Source organism: Sarcophilus harrisii, chromosome 5, assembly GCF_902635505.1.
Source record: "Sarcophilus harrisii chromosome 5, mSarHar1.11, whole genome shotgun sequence".
In the NCBI taxonomy this organism is placed as follows: Eukaryota; Metazoa; Chordata; class Mammalia; order Dasyuromorphia; family Dasyuridae; genus Sarcophilus; species Sarcophilus harrisii.
The window spans coordinates 103,749,176-103,772,862 of NC_045430.1; the positions used below are offsets into that span (position 1 = coordinate 103,749,176).

The 23,687-nt window shown below is 34.9% G+C and overlaps 1 protein-coding gene across 3 annotated transcripts in view; it reads right to left on the bottom strand.

Annotated features, from left to right (window-relative positions):
- Nucleotides 1-248: 248 nt before the first annotated feature.
- GPR19 (G protein-coupled receptor 19) overlaps nt 249-23,687 on the bottom strand; it is a 61,803-nt gene continuing 38,364 nt past the window's right edge. For all 3 annotated transcript variants that reach the window (XM_012550759.3, XM_031938218.1, XM_031938219.1), the window contains 2 exons: nt 7,551-7,725; nt 249-1,832 (listed from right to left, as the gene is read on the bottom strand). In XM_012550759.3, coding sequence (XP_012406213.1) covers nt 563-1,816 — 1,254 coding nt within the window. In that variant the 5' untranslated portion in view covers nt 1,817-1,832; nt 7,551-7,725 and the 3' untranslated portion in view covers nt 249-562. The remainder of the gene's footprint in view (nt 1,833-7,550; nt 7,726-23,687) is intronic.

The window sequence follows — 23,687 nt, forward strand, 5'->3', positions numbered from 1 at the left end:
ATTTAATCATCTTAGATCAAAAAAGAATTAGAAAGTGAGAAGTAGATTCAAAACTGATCATTGATATAAGGACACATGCTGTTCTCCAAAATCATCCACAACTCCCCTTGTGAATCCAAATGGGAGTGTCTAGAAGAATGTTGGTTTCATAAGGCAAGTAAACAACATTAACCTGGGGTAGTCATGTCATGGAAGCCCTAGACTTGCAAAAGACTTTTATAGAAAAGAAAAATAACACTTATAAAAAGTATCTTTATGTGTACCATATGGCCTTGGCTAGGTTTATGTTTTTTATACCATTAATGGATCTGAGCAATACAATTCACTTCACATCCATAAAATACAGTCAACATAAATTTGTAAGGTAAATGAATCTCAAAAAAACTAGGAACTAAAATTATTTAAAAATACTATCTTACAGTTAAATTAATGCATCTTAACAAAATAAAACATTTCCCCCTAGAATTTGTAGGCCAAAAAGGTAATTATCCATCCGTTCCTGAAGTTTCGAAGGTTTTCAGACTATTTGGTGCATAATAGTTATCAAAAGAATGAAAAGGAATTAGACAAAAGTATTTGGTGGATTGGAATTAATGGGCCAAGCAAGTTTTTTCCCCTTGGCTTCCCTGTCAAATGTATCATATATTGAGTCTTTGGTTACAGTTTTGGCCGTGACAGGGATATCTGAAATGCCAACATAATTTTTTTTGGCCACCCTGGAACTGGTTGTGATTGTATAGGCATTGCTTCGGTAGCATTTCATGGAGGACATACAAAAAGTTTCCTTCATCCCTCTCCTGAAGTTGGCATTATAAATGGAATATAAGGTAGGCTTGGAAGCTGACGAGCTGAATGATATCCAAGTGATCACTGTGAAAACCAAGGAACTTTTCCTATAGTCTCTTTCATGGGGATGCCATAACTGGACCACATGAAAAGGAAGCCAAGAAAGCAAAAATATTAGATTCAACATCAGGAACATTTTTATAGTTTTCACTTTTGTCCTTGGAACGATGTTCATCGTCCTCTTCACTGTTCGACTGTCGATGCCTATCCTCCAGATATATTTAATGACTTTCTGATAGAAAACGATGATGAAGAAGGATGGAATCACAAAACCCACCAGAAAGTGAATAATACTGTAGACAGTCCCATCCCAAGAATAAGGGAGGAAAAAATTACAATGATGATCCCAACTGGAGCCGTAGAAAAAGAATATAGGGGACATAAAGGCTGCATCAAAGATCCAAGATGCTGCAATCATTTTCTTGGCTTTTTCCCTGGACACCTTGAAGCTCAGAGGATAGACTATAGTATAGAACCTGTCTATGCAGATGGAAAGGAGGACATAGATCTGTACCCCTGGGGTGAGGTGTTGGAAGTATCTTACTAGTTTACACATGACGTTACCCATGGTCCACCTACCAGATGTAAACTGCAGCAGGACAAAAGGAGCACTGGCCACACTGATGAGGAGATCAGCACATGCTAATGAAACCACAAAGTAGTTGGTGGTGGACTGAGTCCTCCTGCTCCTATGGATGACCAAACAAACCAGGGCATTTCCAAAGACAGAAAACAACCACAGAATCCCAAAAATCACACTGACGGCGGCGATTTCTCCTGGCAGTGGCTCGTAGGCTAAGTTGGTGCCATTTCTTTCCAGTCTGTGCTCCTTGTATAATTCTGTCATGTCACGCCCTGTCAGAGGCATAGATGTCTTAGGGTGGCTGTTATTCTGAAGCGGCCCCAGTGCTGTTGGGATAACCAGAGGAAGTTTGTTGTCATCCATTGCATGACCAAGACCCATGTCCATTCTTTCTCCCTCAACTCTGAATAAGAGAAGAAAGAAGCCTGTTGTTAAAATAGAGACATATGTCTTGATTATTAATGAGAGCGTCTGGCAATAAGGTGATTCAGGGCAGTTCCAATATTCTTGGGATGGAGAGAGCCATCTGCACCCAGAGAGAGGACCATGGGAACTAAATGTGGATAACAACATAGTATTTTCACCTTTTTTTTTTGGTTGTTTGCTTGCTTTTTATTTTCTTTCTCTTTTTCTGATCAGGTTTTTCTTGTGCAGCATGATAATTGTGGAAATATATATAGAAGAATTTTACATGTTTAATGTATATTGGATTACTTGTTGTCTAGAGGAGGGGAAGGCAGGGAGAACACAGGTTTTGCAAGGGTGAATGTTGAAAACTATCTTTGTATATATTTTGAAAATAAAAAAGCTATTATTTAAAAAAATAAAAAAGTTTGGTTGGCTGCTCTTACTCTGTGAACAATACTTTATGTTGGTTAGTTGCTAGGCTGAAACTGGGTGAAAATAACAACAATATAGGAGAAATTTCCTCCAACTGAAAGCTGACATGAAGACCCTGCTCTGTTCTATACTCAGCAGCCTTGATAGCTTTCTTAGCCATCCTGATGCATGTTCATTCATATGTGGGCCTGAGGCCCCACTTTCCTTGACTGAGGTTATTGCTGTTTGTCCTTCATTCCTGAAGAGGACCAATGACATCATGAGAGTGATGTCTTGACTAGGGACAGGAAGAGAGGTTTCCAAGAAATGCCAAATATCCCCACTCTTTGGAATTTCTTTTTATTTCCAAAATTTTTGGGTCACAGAGACTGAGAGCAAAAAAAAAAAAAAATCAAACCAAAACAAAAATGAACTAGCTATATAGTGAGGGTATTTTCATTATCTGAGAAGGGACAGAAATTCTGGGCAAATATGTATAACATTCTTGAATGTCCTAACATGGAAGCATTGTGGTGGTAAAAAGAGAAAACTTGGGCAGATGGAATTATGCAAATGTCACTGTGGAAAAATGCAAGAGCAATCAGAGCATCTGGCAACCAAAAAGCACTATGTCCTTAATTGTTGAAATATTCTAGATATGAGAAGCTCACAGTTTGGCTGAGATATTGAATATATGAAAGAGAATCCTAAGAAATAAAGCTAGAAAACTAGATTATAAATAAATGTAAGCTGCTTGAGGGAAGGACTAACTTATATATATTCTTATATATAAGGACTAACTTGGTTTTTTGCTGAGGCATTTGGGGTTAAGCGACTTGCCCAGGGTCACACCTAGGAAGTGTCTGAGGCCAGATTTGAACTCAGGTCCTCCTGACTTCAGGGCTGGTGCTCTATCCACTGTGCCACCTAGCTGCCCCTCAAAAAATGTTTTTTGAATTGAATTGGAGAGTAGATTGGGGCCAAATTATTGAAGGGCTTTCGATGCCAGGATCAAATATTGATACATTGACCCAAAAGCCCACTGTAGTCCAAGGATAAACATAGACCAATACCATGCATGTTGACTAATGGCATTATTTTGAAGAAAAACAATAATACTTTACTCTGTAAAGTACAAAATATACTTTGTTTTATTTTTCTCCTAGAGAAGTAAAGACTGGGTAATTTATCATAAAATTCTAGAATCTAAGAGGTAAATGGGGACATCTAATCCAATTAATAAGTGAATAGGTCAGCACCTGACATTATCCTGACAAGTGATCCTTTGCTTGAAGAACTCTAGCAATGGTGAAACTACCTATTCCACTTTTTAACAAATCTATTAAGATTTTCATCAAGCCAAAATCTGCCTCTCTTCTTCAATCAATTCTTGCTAGCCTCACTTCTCTGGATTCAAGAAAAATTATTGTGATCTCTAAGCCATATGACAGCCCTTCAGATATTTCAAGAATTGTTTAATATCATTCTTCTAAATGTTTTCTTCTCTAGGTTAAACATCCTTTAATTATGGATCAAACTTTCTGTGACATTCTGAGAGGCAACCTGGAAGATGGATAGAGTTGGACTTGGACTCAAATCTTGCCTTCATTGTTTACTGGTTATGTGACCATATGCAAGTTATTTAATGCTTCTGAACATTAGTTTCTTCATTTATAAAATGAGGATAAAAAAGGACTTTCTACCAGAATCACTTCCTGAGTAGAGGCAGATCACAAGGCTCCCACATCCCTACTCTAGCAAAAACCTGAAATTCACACTAAATAATTATTAAGAAATCCAATGAGAAATAACAGTAAATTATTTCTTTCATTCTAGCACCAACACAAAAACTCATCTAAAAACCCACAGATATTACAAAAGGTGGTTATCACCTTTTGTATCAGGCTATCAGCAAAGCCAGTACTTATAAAGGCAAAGAAATGTGTAGCTTCTTAGTATAGTTTGCAAGGCTTTTGACTGGGAGGTAGCAAAACAAGGAAGCTCTTTCCTTATGATCCTGTGGTCATTGTAAACCCATAGTGGGAACCCTTGAAAATTCTGGGGAATAGCATAAATCTAGAAAGATATATTTATGTGGATAATTGGAAGGAGCTGGGTGATGATGTAAGATTAAAAGGAAAGAAGAAACAAGTATCTCATGAGAGCCTAATGAATTCAAAAGTTATTAAGGGAATCCTGAAAATCAGGGGATGAATAGGGTCTGTCCTGAGTTTTAAGAGGAGAGAGACAAGAGATTCAAAAGGAATCTGCATTCTGCAATTGGTAAATGGTCAAGAGATATGAATAAACAGTTTTCAGGGGAAAAGAACCAAGCTCTTAACAACTATATAAAAACAATGCTCAAAATCACTGATAATTAAAGAAATGCAAATTGAGACAACTCTGATGTTATCATCTCATAGCCATCGGACTGGGTAAGTTGACCAAAAAAAAAAAAAAAAAAAGACGGGGAGGAAATGACAAATACAAAAAGGGGATATAGGAAAATAGATATATTAATACACTGTTGGTAGAATTGTAAAATGCTCCAACCATTCTGAAAAACAGTTGGGAATTATGTCCCCAAAACTATTAATTAGCTATGACCTAAGGCCTAAGGGCTATAAAACTGCTTTTTTCCCCCCCACCATATCACTTCTAGGTCTGTACCTCAAAGAAATAAGAAAAGGATATATGTATACATATGTATGTATATATATATATAATTAAAGACACACACACAGAGACAGACATTCAGAGACAGAGAGACAAAAAGAGAGACAGACATACACACACACACACACACACACACACACACACACACACACACATAGAAGCTCTTTTTGTAGTGTCAAAGAATTGGAAACCAAGAGAGTGTCCTTCAATTAGGGAATGATTAAAGAAGTTATGGTATATGAAGATGATGGAATATTATTGTGATTCAGGAAATGATGGAGTTTTGAAATGACACAGAAAAAGACAGGGAGAGGTCCTCGGATGAACCTCAATTTTATCTGAAATAGGCAAAGGAGGGATGAAGAAACACACAAATAATTTGTTGTAGATACTCAACAGGGAAAAATACCAGGATGAAAAGGTGGTATTGGTCATTAAGAGAGAATAATAAAGGGGAGGGAAGGGACAAAAGCAAACATACTTCCCAATCTTGAGGGAGGACTAAAAGGAAAAAAGGAGAAAATAAATACAATTTTAGGGAATGCCCAGCAATTGTGGAATAGTTATCATGGGAATGTAATGGATTATTATTATTGTATCATGAAAATGCTAAAAGAGATTATTTTAAAATGAGCAGTATGAATATATGAAATAGTGATTCATAATTTCATATGCCTTTTTTGATATCTGCTATATCTTAGAAATGCTCCATTTTGATGTTAAAATTTAGAATAAAACTTTATAGAACAAATAAAATGAGAACATATCACATATAAGTACTATCTACTTTACAGGGTGGTTATATCAGATAAATAAAACACACTCATATATGTATACATACACGTGTGCTCATAGTGATTTGCAAATCTTTAATGATTTAACTGACTTGTATAACAAGTCAGTTAACTTTAAAGTTTGCAACTTAACCTATATTATCTCATTTGATACTCAACAACTGTGATTTTTATTACCATTTTAGAGATGAGGAAACTGAGGCAGAGAAACTTACATTAATATACCTATTTTCCTACATTTCCTTTTGCATTTGTCATTTTCCTTTTTTTTTTTTTTTTGACCAACATACCCAATCTGATGGCAATGAGGTAACAACCTCAGAATTATTTTAATTTGCATTTCTTTATCAGAGATTTTGAACATTGCTTTCATTTAACTGTTAATAATTTGGATCTCTTCCTCTGATAACTGTTCATATCCCTTAGTCATTTATCATAATGCAGATTCCTTTTAAATATCTTATCTCTTTCTCCTCTTAAACTCAGGACAGACCCTATTTATACCCTAATCCTGTTTTTCCTTTTTGATTCCCTTAATAACTTTTGAATTTATTAGGTTCTGGTGAGACACTTGTTTCTTTTCTCCTTATAATCTTACACACCTACTAAGTATCTGAGGCAGGATTCAAATTCAGATATTCCAACTCCAAATCCACTCTATCCAGTGTGCCACCCAACTATCTTATTATTGTTATGAATGATTTAAAATCCCACCCACATACATTCCAGGTTTTCTTTTAACATTTCTTTCCTTTTCTTTTTCTTTCCTTTTTTTGCAAGGCAACTGGGTTAAGTGACTTACTGAGGGTCATACAGCTAGTATTAACTGTCTGAAGCTGAATTTGAACTCAGGTCCTCCTGACTTCAGGGTTGGTTTTCTATTCATTGCACCATCTAGCTGCCCCTATATTACAGCTTTTCAATGTTTTTTGTTGGATGTGGGGTCCAGAGCAGAACATATGACTCTAGAGAAAAGATCTAGAGAAAGACAGAAACAGAGAGAATGAGAGAGACAGAAACTGAGACACAGAGAGAACTCCTTTACTTTACTGATGAGAAAAATGAGTCTCAGGATGAATGGTATGCAAAATGTCATCTAGCCAGTAACTTACAGTTAGATTTTAGGTCCCCTGATTTCAAATCAGTGCTATTTCAACTATAACTTATTGTCCCTAGTATATTCCTAGGGCCCATTTTTAGCAGAATTGCACACTCTATTTGGCATATTTTGTGTCTATTAGTATAGACCTAAGCTGTAATACCTTTTGTGATTATCATGTCATCCAAGTGACTCATATTTGACTTCTCAATTCACTGAAAATTCTGGATTTCCATTCCACAAAAACTATTGTCTCAACATACCTCCACAGAGATGTATGATTGATTTTTTTATGTGATGCAACTGGGGTTAAGTGATTTATTCAGGGTCATACAGCTAAGAACTATTAAGTTCTGAGGCCGGATTTGAACTCAGATCCTCCTGACTCCAGAGCCATTGCTCTATCTACTGTACCATCTAGCTGTCCTCTCTAGTTGATGTTTAAAATCCAGACTTGAGATTTTAAATTTATTTCTATTAAATTTTACCATTTTAAATTTCACCCATCATTCTAACCCATCAAGATATTTTGGATGCTGATTATGTCATTTACTATGCTAGCTAGCTTCTCTTCCCTATTCAACTTTAGTTATCCAGAAATTTCATCAATTATGCCTAATATCCATGTCATTCAATGAAATTATCCATCATTGAATGGAAAAGAGTCAATAACAGGGCTCCATGGAATTCCACTAGAGTCCTTTAAAGAAGTTGATACGAATCCATTAATTACCATTCTTTGAGTCCAGTCATTGAACCAATTCCAAATCCACCAGACAATATGATAATTTATCCCACACTTTTCCATCTTGTTCTCAAAGATGTCATGAAAAACTTCTTCAAATGCCATATTGAAGTCCAGGTATACTATGCCTATAGAATTTTCTTGATCTTCCCATCTAGTAATCCTGTTTAAAAAAAAAAAAGAAAGAAAGAAAGAAAGAGATGAAGTTAGTCTGATATGATTTACTGGCTTTTCAATACTTTCCTTTTTATGTGTTTACAAGCTGTCCTTTTATAAAATGCATTTTATTGTATTCAAATATTAGCTTCTTAAAGAATCAAAGCTTATAGAATGCTGGATCTAGAATCAGGAAGACCACATTTAAATCCAATCTCAGATACTTACTAGCTGTGTGATCCTGGGTAAGTCTCCCTAATTCTGATTAGTTTACTCAACAGCAGAGTGAGGACAATAGAAGGATCAAATGAGATAATATTTGTAAAAACACTTACTACAATGCTTGGCCACAGTAAAAACTTAACAGATGCGTGTTCCTTTCTTTTCCTCATATAGCTTGAAAAATCTACTGTCTTTCCTCTTTTGAAAACATAGATAACCCTTTCCCATCTTTAGTTCCAGAGCATCACTTTTAAATTCTCTAGACATTTCCTGTTCACAAGTTGCCTTTATATCTTTTGTTGGAATAAATCTCATGAGATGTGTTCTTACAGAATTGTGGCATCTCAGACTGGAAGGCACCTCAGAGACCATTACTCTCATGCAAACCTGAAGAAACCTCTATATAACATAAACTGGTCCTCCAACTTGAAGGTCTTCAGTTAGGGAGAATCTCCTTTCACTTAAGTCAGCTTATTTCACTTGTGATTAATGCTAATAATACATCCTTTGTTTTATGTAATACTTGGGAGACTTTCCCCCCAGACTAGACTATCCTCAGTTTCACACTCTCTGTGAAACTCATTAAACAGCTAGTTTAGAACTCATCATTCTGTACATAATCATAAGTCAGCAAAGCCAGCGAGGTGGCTCAAAAGACTAGGAGTTGGGAAGATTCATATCTCTGAATTCAAACCCAGCCTCAGACACTTATTAGCTATATGATCTTAGGTATATCTTAATTTTCTTTCTCTATAATTTCTCTGAGGGAAGATGAAAGAAGGAAATGACAAACCACTCCAGTATCTTTGCCAAGAATGTTTCAAATGGGATCACAAAGAGTCAGACATGGAGCAACTAGGTGGCTCAATGGATAAGGCACCAGCCCTGAAGTCAGAAGTTCCTGAGTTCAAATCTGATCTCAGACACTTAACATTACCTAGCTGTATGATCCTGGGCAAGTCACTTAACCTCAATTGCCTTAGCCAAAAAACCAAAACAAAACAAAAAAAGTAAAACAGAGTCTCAGACATGAATGAAAAAATGACTAAACAAGAAAAAAAAAAATTAGTAAGAATACAGAATTAATTGAAAATAAAGACATTTAATGAACTAACATTAAGAAAGTAACAATAGATCATTTTTCTCATAAACTTAGGGTTTGTGTGTGTGTGCATACACATACACACACATATATATATATAGATATACATATTTATACATGCATGTTTATGTTTGTATGGTGTATGTATGTATGTACACACATATATAGAGGTATGTTTATAGATGTATTGTATAAGTGTGTATGTGTATATATATATATATATATATGTACACACACACTCACATATTCTCTCAAGTATGTACTATTAATGGGAAGAATGAATGCATCAGATCCAATACAAAGATAAGCAATTCATGTCTCTCACCCTGCAGATCTCAGTATCTTTTAGTGATCTCATCACACTAATTCCCAAGAAGCTTGTTCCCTCTGTCCTTTGCCTTCACATTCAACAGGGCATTTATCAACTCTTTACTCTTCCATCACCTTCTCAAATAACAAAGCACAGAACCAGGAGCAGTTAGTATGATTTCTTTAATGAGTACTGGCATAATGTTTGTAGTAAAGTATACACAAAACCTTAAAGAACAGAAAAACTTTGTAATAAGAGTTCACTCTCTGGAAGAGAAAGCAAGAAGAAGAGAAAGCAAGATAGAGAGGGGAAAGTGTTCATTTAAAAAAATGAACTCTCTCAATAAAATGAAGCATTACATTGCTGTAATCATGTATATTGTTTTTCTCTTTCTGTTTACTTCATTTTGTATCAGTTTATTAAGGTTAGCCCATCCTTTTTCTTTTTTAAAATAATAGCTTTTTATTTTTTAGAATATATACAAAGATAGTTTTCAACATTCATCTTTGCAAAATCTTGTATTCCATAGTTTTGTTCCTCCCTCTTCTAGGCAACAAGGAATCAAACATAGGTTAAACATGTGCATTTCTTCTAAACATATTTCCACATTAATTATGCTGCACAAGGAAAACCAGATCAAAAAGTGGGGAAAAATGAGACAAAAAAAAAGCAAGCATGCAAAACAATCCCAATAGATGTTGGACAGAAAGTGCCATCTGCATCCAGAAAAAGACCCAAGGAGACTGAATGTAAATCAACACATGCTATGTTAACTTCTTTTTTCTGCTTTTTTTTATCTGTCTCATGGTTTTTCCCTTTTGCTTTGTTTTTTTTTTCTCTCCCAACATGATTCATAAAGCAATGAGTGTTAAAAATAAATTTAAAAAAGAAAGGAAAAAAAAATCAAGCAGGCAAGCAAGCAACAAGAAGAAAGTTGAAAATATTGTGTGATCCACATTAGGTCCCCATAGTCCTCTCTTTCTGGATGCAGATGGCTATCCCCATCACAAGACTATTGGAATTTAGTCTATGCTTTTCTGTGTCATATTCATTGTTTCTCACAACATAATAATCTATTATATTTATTACCACAATTTGTTTAGCCATCACCCAAAAGTTATCTACTTTGTTTCTATTTCTTTGCTATTATAAAAAGTATTATTATAAATATATTGTTGCATATGGGACCTTTCCTTTTATCACTGACCTCTCTATGTTATATGACTCCCAGTGGAAACTCTGGGTCAAAAGGTAGGGGCATTAATAAACTTTTTTTATTTAATTCCAAATTACTTTCCAGAGTGGTTGCTCCAATTCTCAGCTCTATCAGTAGTGGATTAGAGGACCCGTCCCCCACCATCCCTATAATGTTGAACATTCTCCGTTTTTGTTCTTTGCCAATTTATTGGATATAAGATAAAACCTAGGAATTGTTTTTAATTTGTATTTTTAAATTAATTTTTACTTATATTTTGTTTCCTAAAATTTCTCCTATATTCCTCTCCTTCCTAGAAAGTCATCTCTTTTTTAAAATTCTCTGTAACAAAAGATTTTTAAAATAAGAATAGTGTTTTATTTTTCGAAATACAAGGATATTTTTCATCATTCACCTCTGCAAAACATTGTGTTCCAAATGTTTCTCTCTCCTCCCCCTTCCTTCTCCCTTGGACAGCACATAATCTAATACACGAGTGCAATTCTTCTATACATATTTCCACATTTATCATGCTGCACAAGAAATATCAGATCAAAAGGGAAAAAATAAGAAAAAAAACAAGCAAGTAAACAACAAAACAATAACAAAAAGGTGAAAATACTATATTGTGATCCACATTCAGTCTCTTTCTGGATGTGGATAACTCTCTGCATCACAAGTTTATTGGATAATAGAATAACAAAATTTGAATATGTAACATTCATGGAGAAACTAATGATTAGGTCTAAGTGTGGGGAAGAGATGAAGAGCAGTAGAACTACTGATCTACTAATCAGTAGATTAGTTCAATGATAAATCACATTTGCAACATTCACATTCCTTAACATCACTGATTTCTTTCTTCCCTATACAGAGGAAGATAGAGAGGAACAAAAAGATGGGATAAGACTATAGGATTAAAGGAAATACACAATTAACAACCATAACCATGAATGTGAATAGGATGGATTCATAAAGTTGAAGAGAAAAGCAAAATGGTTAAGAAAAGAAAGAAAATACACTGAAAATTTAGAGTTGCTCACAGAATTAAAATAAGGAACTGGAATAGAATTTCACCTCAAGCAAACTTTAAAAATGAAGGGAAGTAATCAATATTTTAGACAAGCAACACTAAAAATAGACATGATTAAAAGTGATAAACAGGGAAACTACATTGTGCTTAAAGGCACCATAGAAGGAGAACAGAAGCAGTTAGACTCAGTTCCTCATCTGTAAAAATGAACAGGGGAAGGAATTGGCAACCATTTGGGAAAAAAATATGTAACTATGCAAACAAAGTAACTAAAATGTTCACACTAATTGACCCCGAGATTCAATTACTGGGTTTATAAGCCAAGGAAACCATTGATAAGGAGGGAGGGGAAATTCCTATATACACCAAAATATTTATAGCAACATTTTTTTTTGATACTAAAAATTTGAGGGGAGAAGTAGATGCCCATTGATTGAGGAATGGGTTAAATAAAATGTGGTACATGAATGTAATAAAATATTACTATCAATGAAAAATAATAATTTTGATGAATACAGAGAAGTATGGAAAAATCTATATGAACTGATATAGTGAAACCAGCAAAAACCAAGGGAAAAAATGTACATGATGAGTATAATGTAACTGGAAGAACAACCATACACATAGAAGAAAAATCAATAGTATCAGTCAAAAATTATTAAAAAACAATTGTGATTCAAAAAGAGGACACTCCCTATCCACACATTCAGGGAGGTGGGAGGTCCACATGTTTCACATGTTTTCAGACTTTTTCAATGTATTGGTTGACTCTTGATCTTTCTTCTTTTTCTCTTAAAAAATCCTATTTGTTATGTGGGATGGCTCTCTTAGAAAGAGAGGAGAATGAGGAAAATAGGATGACATAAAAACAAAAGACAGCAATAATAGTTTATTTAAGGGGGAAAATAGTTGGAGTACCTTAATGTACCACCTAGGAAAATCTAACAAAAAGATAAGCAAAAAAAAAAAATTAAGTACCTGCATAAAGTTTTAGGGGAAAGTTAGATACAATAAATCTTTGGCAACTGCTGAATGAGAACAAAAAGAACAAACATATTTCTCAGTTGTGTATGATGCCTTTAAAAAAATGGACTATGCACTAGAGCATTAAAAAGTTCATAATCAAATTCAGAATAGAAAGAATAGTAAACATATCCTTCTTAATCATAAAGCAATAAAAATTATATTCAATAGAGTATCTTTAAATAAAATCTTAGAACTTAATTGAGTAATTCAATTTTAAAGAATTGATGTATCAAATAAATAATAGAAATAATAGATATTTTCCCAAAAGAAAATGGCAGCAATAAAGCAACATGAAAAAAAACCTTTGGGAATTAGACAAAAAAGTTTTTAGGAGAAGATATACACTACTAAATACTTTCATCAAGAATAGAGAAAGAATAGCTCAACTATTCTTTGAAAGAAATCATATAATTTCAGTGAGGCTGAGGCTCAAAAGAGAAGGAGGGAATAAGTACTTCCACTTTCAACTCACAAATGTTATGGAGATATACTGAAATGGAACTTCTGTGGCTAAAATTTTCATAAGCTGGAAAATTTTTAAGTAGAGATTATAATATATAAGTAAATTGATCTCTATACCTATGAAAGATAAGCCCTTGAGGCAAAAGGAAAGAAAGGGTCAGGAAAAGGGAATTTTTGTCATCGGTGCTAATCATCTTCCCCTAAAACTTGATACTAGGAAATCTGCTCCCCACATAAAATGCTACATGAAGGGACACCTATGTCACTATCCCTCATATTCTTCTTTACAATATAAATCCTTCAGGTTGTGTTTTACTTACTATTCTTATTTTGGGTTTCTGGATCTGATATGAGTTGCAGTTTGTTCATATTCACCATACACTTCCTTATTGTCTTCTGTATGATACTCATTTTTAGTTCCTAGGATGCATTGCTATTTCAAGTTTTACTGACAAAACAACACCAAGAAAATGTTAAAATTGGAAACACAGACTTTTGCTTTCATGGACAGTTCTAGGTCAATAAAAGGGCCTTGCAATTTCCCAAAGCAATCTAGTGCTCTATCTTCTGTTCAGTTCTTGGGTTCAGCTTATTGTTCATTTGTACTATTTGTCCTAGAAATGCATTCTGTTGGACAAGCTGTATACACTATCCATTTAAACATGTCAGAAACGGGGCAATACACATTTTTCATCCATTTTATTATTGTTGTTTTGATGATTGTGTCGGATTCCAGTGAATAATCAAGGATATCTTCCAGGAAGCTCTGCAATATTCTGGGGCTTTGTGCAAAACACTTCTGATAATTCCGGGATAATATCCATCATATAATAATCAATATAATATATGATAACCCATCCCTTTTGGGTTAAGGTATTGCATTAGGATATTGCAATTCGGTGCTCTCTTGAAGACAAAGCATCTTAAATTGTTATTATATATAAGCTGAGATAACTGGGTCATCTCAAGTGGAGAAATAGAACACAGAGCAGATAACACTTTGATGGAAGGTGCTGGAATATTTTTTGGTGTGTGTGGATTTTTATGGCAAACATTGAAGGTTGGGGATGTTTATCTAGAAAATCAGGGTCTGCATAAAAAGCCTGTCAGAAGGGAAGGGGAGAGGAAAGTACCTAAAAAATTCTGCAGGAGTAAAGAAAAGGAACCCTATAGAATTGAACATTTTGGCAAGAGCAATTTCTGGCAAAACTTTATCTATCTCTGAGAGTCTTATCACTAACTTTTTTCCTGAAAAAGCTTTATTCACACATATTCTTATACTCTAGGACATTAGGATATTTAAAGATTCTTTCTAGCTTTAAGTGAACAGTGAATAGAATATTGGACCTAAAGTCAAAAAGAACTGAGTTCAAATCCAGCTCCAAACACCATAAGTTGTATGACCCTAAGCAAGTAATTTTATCTTGATATGCCTCAATTTCTTCTGTTGTAAAATGGGGCTAATAATAGCATCTACCTTCCTGGGTTGTGGTAGGGATCAAATGAGACAGTATTTGTAAAGTAATGTGTAACTTTCAAAGCTATGTTAAAATTAGTTATTCATGTATTTGATTTCTTAAATTTGATTAGTCACTGTTGATTTTCAAATGGCTCAAATGAGCAATAGCAATAGGGTTTTCTTTAGAGTGGAAAACACACTCCATATTCTGCTCATCTTAAATGGTACTTAATAAGGTCCTTTTATAAATAATGAACAGGATGATGAGCACATGTTCATCGTTGTATAGTCCATGCAAGGTCACTAAGGGCTGGGTTTGTATTCAGAGGAGAGAAAAGGCATATTGTTAGGTTTTTACTGACTCCTCAATTCAGGAATCTTAGGGACATCTGTTATTCCACCCTAACCTCCTATGTAATGATCATTTATCTCTCACTCACCCACAGATACATCTGTTTTGGCATGCTAGCAGAGGTATATGTGACATATTGAAGGTCTGAAAAAACATGATCGCACCCGCCCACCATGTACCATCATGTACATGTTGATCTAGAGAGGCAACACTGGAATGAGGATAAAAGCTGGTTGGAGCTTCTAGGTAGAAAGCAAGGAATGATGGCATGAATACTGCCAAGTACAGAGGACTCAAATTCAAAACTGCTCTTGATGTCTTTTTCTGCATAACCTTGGGCCAGTCCAACTTCTTTGGACAGGACCTTCCTCAACTTAAAATAAGGAGGTAGAATTAGACGACATCTGAAATCTAACTGTAAGCTCAGTATCCTAGAAAAATGTAACTGTTAGTCTTTTAAACCAAAAAGGGAGGGGCTCTACAATTTAAATTTGAGGGAAGAATTCATCAAAAGAATCATATAGAATAGGAAAATTCCACATTATTGTTTAGAATTTGTCTTAAAGAACCATAGCAGCACAATGTAGTAGAATGAGTATTTGAGTCAGAGCATCTGAGTTTGAATCCTAGCTTGATTACTATTTTCCCTTTAAAATTTTTGGTTTAAATACCTACATACAGGAACATACATACATATATATATATATTATATATGCATATATATATATATATATAAAATCAATTCAACATTTCAACATGCATGATTTTTCCAGAAAAACCATCCTGCTTGACTGCTTTCCTCTAAATCTCCTATTTGTTTATGTACATTTTCAAATATTTCATTTATGTTCTCTCCTTCCTCCATCCCTTCCTTCTTTCCCATTATCCTTCCTTCTTTCTCTTTCCCCTTTCTTCCTTCTCTTCTTTCTTCCATCTCTCCCTCATTCTTTTCATACCTTTCTCTTTTTTCTCTCCCTCCCTTTTTCCTTCCTTCCTCTCCTTTCTTCCTTTTTTCCTTTCTTCCATCCTTCTCTTACTCTTTCCATGATTCTCGCTTTCCTTCCTTCTCCCATTGCCTTCCTTCCCTTTCTCTTCTCTTTCTTCCCTCCATTCCATTGTGTGTTAGCCTTGCTATACTTTGAAGTAAATATCTCTTTGTAAGAACTTAGCTGATTGAACTGGAGTGCAGAGAAATACTGCAAATGGAAGGGAACACTACAAAGAGAGGGGGTTGGAGCCAATTGCAGAGCCCAGACATTGCCAACTCCACTTAAGAGTCCTGAAGAATTCTAGAAGAGGGGTGAAATGTCACTTATCTGTTACTTCAGACAATAGGAGCCAGAGTAACCACTGTTACATAAATAATATATTAAATAAAGATATAACCCAATCATCTATTGCCACATGTCTATCATTATTCTAGATACCATGAAAGATTTAAAATAAAAATGAAACTTAACTCTCTGTCTTCAGGGAGTTTACAATCTAGCTAGGGAGACAAGATCATTTCAGGGAATAATATAAGACAATACAGAGCAAGTAAAAGTAACAAATTGTGTGTTGTAGAGATACATACACATCTTTTTTGTGAGACAGCTTCAACTTCTGTACTATATTACACATAGAACATTGTAGGTGGTTGTCAACAGTTCCCAGCCAAAACCTTGGAATCTTGTATTTTTAGTTCCATCCTCTTGCTTCTATCTTCTATGCCTTAGGCCCTCTATTTCCCTCACTGAACTTTATGTACTGTTTAACAGTTAGTAAGTTGCAAGTCCAACTCATGTAAAGCTTAAACCTTTATAGAGAAACTAGAGGGTGAGGAGGAATTGAGGGACTTTGGAAAAATTACTTAAGGAGGGGAGAGAATGGCCATGGGAAGAAGAGGTATGAGAACAATCAACAATAACAGGCAAATGTAAAAATATCCCAAGTTTTATGTAGTTCCTATATTAGTTTCCTTTTCAAAGCCAAGAACTTTATTTTTAGAGTTGTTATATTTGGTACAAGGTATCACCTTTTAAATTTATTATTATTATTTTTAGGATTTTGATTTTAGGGGTAGAAGGAACTAAACTGGATTATCACTGTGCTAAGAATATATCAGAACCTCCCATATGAAGCTACAGTGAAAAGCTTTATGTAAAAGGCCAGGAGAAACATGATCCTATTGGCATATTGGTTAAATATGAATCACTTCACCAAGAAAATGTCCATTATTATTCCCAGCTTGGAATTAGGCAGTGGCAAGATAAGACAACGATAAGACAGTCAAAGGGGGCTATTCTGCTGCATTTGTTTTATTTTAAAATGCCTAAACTATATTTTAAAGAGAGTTATAGAGATTTAAAAAGCAGAAACTTTGGAAACTTAACAACACAGAAGGCACTACACTGTGTGTTTATGTATGTGTGTGAGTATGTACACACATGCATATGTATAAAAGATAAAGGAGCAGGGAGAATTCTTAGAGGATTATAGCATGAAAATATTTTAGTGCCAGTGATGGAGAAATATAAATGGTATATATATATGCATATGAATATATACATATTCATATGCATATATATATTCATATACATGTGCACACAAAGAGGATCATAAGATCAGCCAAAGTATATGGACAAAGGTAATTGGATACTATAGCTTAAAGGAATCATAGCTAGAGTCCTCTTTAGTTCATTATGTTAATAACACCTTTTAGTTCTAAGGGCTTAGAGCTACCAGTTTAACCTACAGATAACAAAAAGAGAAATAGAAGTGTAAAAGTAAAATGAGATGAAGAGGAAGAGAAAAGAAAGAAGGAAGAAAAGGAGAAAAGAAAGAAAGGAGGGATGGGAGAAAGAAGGGAGAAAGAAAAAGAAAGAGAGAGAAAAAAAGACAGACAGACAGAGGCAGACACAGAGAAAAAAGGGCATAAACACACAGAGACAAAGACACAGAGAGACAGAGACACAGGGCAGGGGGAAGTATGGTAGAAAATGGTGGTGTTACTCTTTGTCCTCTCTACTGTATGTTACCCTGCTTTCCCTCCTACCCTCACTCTATTTCCAACCTATTCCTTGGGGATGTGTTGGGGGGAATCATGTTAAGAAGAGAGAGAAATACCTTTCCTTCTACACAGATGAGTTGAAGAGGGAATATGAGACCTAATGATTAATTTTCACTGAAAGGATTTGCCCATAAGCCAAGACAATTTGCCCTGTGGGATAACAGATATTTGGTGTTCAGCAAGTATAATAGTCACTCAGTGTTTATTGCTTATAGGCACTTGCATATTCTGTTCTACAAGACAAGCATGTCCACAAGTATCAGCAAATTGACAAAATATCTTTCTGCATAGCCCATTAGAATTTTCCGTGAAGTCATAAATCATAAGATGTTAACAGGTTTTAATTTCCTAATCTGTAAGATTACTAGCTTGGGTTAACTGATTTCTAGGATCTCTTTCAATGCTATTGAAATCATCCAAGTGTGAGATGATGAGGGTCTGAATCAGGATGGTAGTAATGTCAGAGGAGAGAACGGAGTTCCTGTATGAGAGATATTAGGAAGGTAAAATTATGAATAAAGGATGCATATGGATTTATATTAAATATATATCTATTTTGTTGCTGTTGTTGAAACATTTAATCATGTCTGACAGTGGACTGAAATATCCATGGGGTTTTCTAGGCAAAGATACTGGAATGGTTTGCCATTTTCCTCTCCATTGGATTAAGGTAAATAGAAGTTAAGTGACTTGCCTAGGACCATACAGTTAGTGTGTGATGCCAGATTTAAACTGTTAATGTTTGCACCAAGGTCATCATTAATATGGTGAGTCTCTGTAGACAGAAGACCATTAGGCAACTTAAGAAGAGGTGAACCATCCCAGCTAGCATTGGAACAGGTCAAAGCTCCCATGCCAATCAAGGTGGGACCAATGATTAATCTCTGTACTTGTAGCCCAGGTGAATTAGGGAAATCTAGCATATTTTAACTGCCTTGAGATAGTGCTTTGCACATAGTAAACAGCAGAAGCATATTAATCCATTCTTAATCTGTATATAATTACAAATAAATACAAATACAGTTACAAATACATTTTCATGTAGTCTTTGCCTGAATATATAATAGGTGCTTTAACATTTGTTCTACGATACACAGAAAAAGTGAATCAATCAGAAAACATTTATTAGATATCAATTATGTGCCAGGTACTATGCAACACTGAAACTACAAAGAAAAACAAAGGCAGACCTTGGAAAGGTCTATCAAGAAGCCCACAGTCTAATGAGGGAGACAACTGGAGAGTAACTATGTACAAACATGACATATGCAGAACAAATTGGAGTTAATTAACAAAAGGAAAGAATCATTAAGAGACAAGTTAGGAAAAGCATTTTTCAAAGCTATATAAATGCTAGCTATTATTATTAGTAATAAAGAAGGAATGAGAAGTTCAAAAGACAAGATTCTAAATTCTAGGTACCTGGCTCAGTAGAGCTGATGCTGCTCTGAATATCAAAAGAGAGAAATACTTTAAACTATGGGATTTTCAGAATTAAAGTCCTAACTGCTGCCATAGATCAGCAAAGAAGCTGCATCACAGCTGAAAAACAGTAGATGATAATACTGAGCAATCTAGGTGACCTACTCAGCAGAGAATAGATGTTTTGAACATTTGTTCATCACAAAACAACTCAGTGGAGATGTATAGCAGAGAAGTATAATAGTTACCAAGGGCTAATTACTTTTCCTTTTGGACATTTGTGGGTTTCTTTGGAATCATCTATATCTATTACTAGACATTCCCATTTGGCATATTCAAAAGGCAACTAGAATCTCCAGGTCAGTAAGTTCCTGCCATGGTTCTGTGGTTTGTGAACCCTCATTTAAAGGAATAGTTTTCCTCTTGGAATAGAGAGAAGAATTTCTCTTTGTCTTCCTCTCATATTGCCTCTAGGCTTATGTTGGATTGCAGGTATATCATAAAGCAAACTTTCAGAGTATAAAGTATATTTTTTGCTTCCCTTCTATCCACATTCCTTGAAGATTTCTTCCTCCTAGTTTCAATGACTCCCAAGTTTTCATGATGGTACTTCACCCAGGCTTATTCTTCCTCAACAGAAGTCCATTTTCCAGTGTTTTCTCAATGTCTTTCCTCCTACCAAAATTTTTCTCTTCTCTTTCCTCTTTCTTAGGTTCCTGCTTTTTTTTTTTATAATGACTAATCTGATAAAGCAATAAGTGTTAATGAATGAGTGATAATGGACCTGAGTTCAAATGTGACCTCAGACACTTAACACTTCCTACTTATGTGACTCTGGGAAAGTCACTTACCCCCCAATTGCCTCAGCAAAAAAAAAAAAAAAAAAGTTATTTTTTTATATAACAGAAACCTTCTGGAGAAAATACCTGAGCTCAAAGGAATAAATCTAATGGTGGGCATTATATGCAGAGTGGAGGGTTGGGTAGATTTTTAGTACCTTCCTAAACACTCCACTTAGGCATAAGAACTATCTCCTCTGACTAGGACTTGCCTGTTTGGCCATATTGTTGGCTCTAGATAGGCACATTTTCAATGTTAACTTCTGGTATGATAGGAAAAAAGTCTGAAGGAAGTAAAATTTAAATAAGACTTAAAGACCAAGTAATGGTTACTTGATTAAGACTGGTTAAGAAACCATGTAAAGACCAAATAATGATAATAGCTAGACTTTATAATGTGCTTTAAGTTATGCAGAGCACTTTGTAAATTTTATTAGATCATTTTATCCTTACAATAACGTTTTTTAAGAAGATGAAGAAACTGGCTTGCTGAAATCATACAGCTATCAAGGGGCTTGAGATCAGCTTTCAACCCTGTTACTAATAATGAACCTCATTTATAGTATGCTTTGAAGTTTACAAAGTAAAACTTCCTCAAAACAACCTGTGTGAAGAAGTGCAAATGCTACTAGTTCTCTGACTTTTGAAGAAACAGGTTGAAGTGAGTTATTTACCCACATTTATGTGGTTAATGAGCTAATAAGCACCAGATCTGGAGCTGGACCTCAGGCCTTCCAACTTGAAGCACAGTGCTCTTTCCCTTATGCCAACTGCCCTACTTGATGTGAGCTTGTCATAGTGTCCATTTCTATGTCCCATTAAAATCCCAGAAACAAACCAATTACATCCATCAGGATCCTGATTATAGAACCATAGCCTACTGTATAGGTCTTAATGCTGTCCCCTAATACCAAATTTTAAAAGGAGTTTGGACTGCAATTTATTCTCTCTTCAATTCTAGCATAGGGACAATTATTATTCTTATTAATTCCAAAATGAAATAATTTCAGCTTTAATTTATATGGCATTTAATGATGAGAAAATGGAGGCTCAGGGTAGTTATGTGGCTGGAACCAGAATATAAATCCAGGCTAGACGAGAAGGACCAGGGAAACAGATGCTATGGGGATTAGCTTGTCTCAGCACATCATTTACTGAAGACATTCATTGCTTTTCCTTCTAGTCTCTACTGTATAGTCAGGCTCTTCCTGTTGTGGCATCGACATAAGGGATTTCCTAAAAGGTCTGGTCTTCTATAGGTGTGGTGATTTTTGGATTTTTAAAATTGGTTTTTGGTTTTATTATTGAATTTTATTGGTTTTAGTTTTTATTATAGAATCTGATGGAAGGTGAATTAGGTGACAGCAACAGGGATGGGTAGATATAATCAACATCCAGGTGAAATGCGAGGCCATGTTGCTTTTTCAGTTCCGCTGCCCATCTACCAAAAATGAGAAAAAGATATTCTGGCTCTGATCATATATACCTTTTGCTCTTTTCAGAAAGTAGTTACTTACTGGACAAAAAAAAATTACCATTACAGAATGGCAGCTAACTAAACTTTAGAAATTAACACCATGACTCAAATGGAAACCATAGGTATTCCAAACTCCGAGGGCACTCTGGGGATCCTTGGAATTGGCCCAGGGATTCAAGTTGAGATTTTTATAATATTGGAGCAAATATTATGGTTTCTAAGTCCAAGTAAATTCAGAATGTCTAAGGATTTTCTAGGGAATATTGTCACTGCTTTTTTTTGGTGAATGCTTTGTGGACTTGGAGCTAATTGTAGTAAAAAGAGAACTGCCTGAGACAGCAGCAGACTTCTTGGGGTCTCCTTCCTTTCTCATGATACCAAGTTATCTCAAGATAGGCTTTCTTCATTGTTGAGAGGTCATTTCATCTGGCCAGCCCTAGCTACTGAACCATACCGTTGTCTTTCTGTACTAGCACAAACAATCTTCTGTCCCCATGCTCCTTTCTACTTGTTCAATGAATAATGATCAAATCAGTATTATTATTTGGGAGTAAAGGGAAGGCAATAAGTATTTATGTGCTATCTACCATGCGCCAAGCACTATGCTAAGGTACTTTTAAACAAAAATTTTGCCCATTACTTCTAGAAAAGACACATCATTCAAATTGCCCTGTGAGTGTACTCATATAGGAATGATTTCACCCTCCCTTGCCCACAATTCTCCTATGTGTGTTGTTTTTAGAATTAGAATGTAGATTTCTTAAGGAAAGAAATTATCATTCTTTTGAATTTATATCCCCAGCACTTAGCCCAATGCCTTCTATGTAGTAAATAGTTAATACATGTCTTTTCATTCATTCATTTTTTCTAAGGAATCAGATTATAGGTCTGTATAAGGAAAAACTTCCCATTTATTACAGATATCCACAAATGGACTTTCATTAGCTTTGTCAACTATCATTTGAGACATTCCAGAAAAACCTAGATTATGATATTAGGGAGTTTTTACATAAAGGATTCATGTGTTAAGTAGGAGTTTGAACTAGTACCTTCTTCCAAGTACTTTCCACCTCTGAGACTCTATGATTCTATAATCTCTTTTATTCATCTACCCCTATAGATGTGCAGGAAATGGACTCCCCTCCCACCCCCACCCCCCAATAAGAAGAAAGAAAAGAAAAAGATTTGTCTCCAAATGTCATAACGTTGCAATCACTTTCATTCTGTGGACTTGACTTCATGGTTTCTTTTCTTGTGTGTGTGTGTGTGTGTGTTTTCATTGAACTTTTATTGAATACCAAGGAGTATGTAGAATTAGGAGTGACTCATGACCTTGTTCAAAGATATTTTGGATATGTGCAGCTAATTCAGGTTAACTTATTGAGTGTCCATCTAGATGTATTTGTGAAATATTTATTCAACAAACATTTATCATCCTAACCTGCAACTGACATAGTATGCAGAGCACTGTGCTGGGTATTCATGGCTTATCTTCATATGAGATTTTGTATCTTTTACTTTATTCTTAATGTCCACCAAATAATCTCCAAGTTTTCCTAGAGCTAGATTCCAACCTGTTCAATGGAAATAGATTTGCCAGTTCATTCCTAGTTCAATAAATATTTATGGCTATTTAACATTTAAATCAATGACTTGGATTGATCAAGGTATAGAAGACAGGCTTATCAAATCTGCAGATAACACAAAGCTGGTAGAGAGAGCTTACAGACTAAGAGGAAAGATTTAAGAAAAAGGTAATATGAACTTTAAAAGAGGTAAGTAGAAAGTCTTACAGTTGGGTTAAAAAAAATCACCTTCACAAATACAACAAGTCTAGTATATGTCTAGTATATAGTCTAGGTCTAGACATATGAAAAAAAAAGATGGGGGTTTTGGTGCATATGTTTATGTATATATTATTTACTCCATTAGTATGTAATGGGAAGGGATTATTTTTTCTTTATCTTTGTAGACCCACTTTTCAATATTGTATAAGCACTGTAGACTGTTAGCTTGTT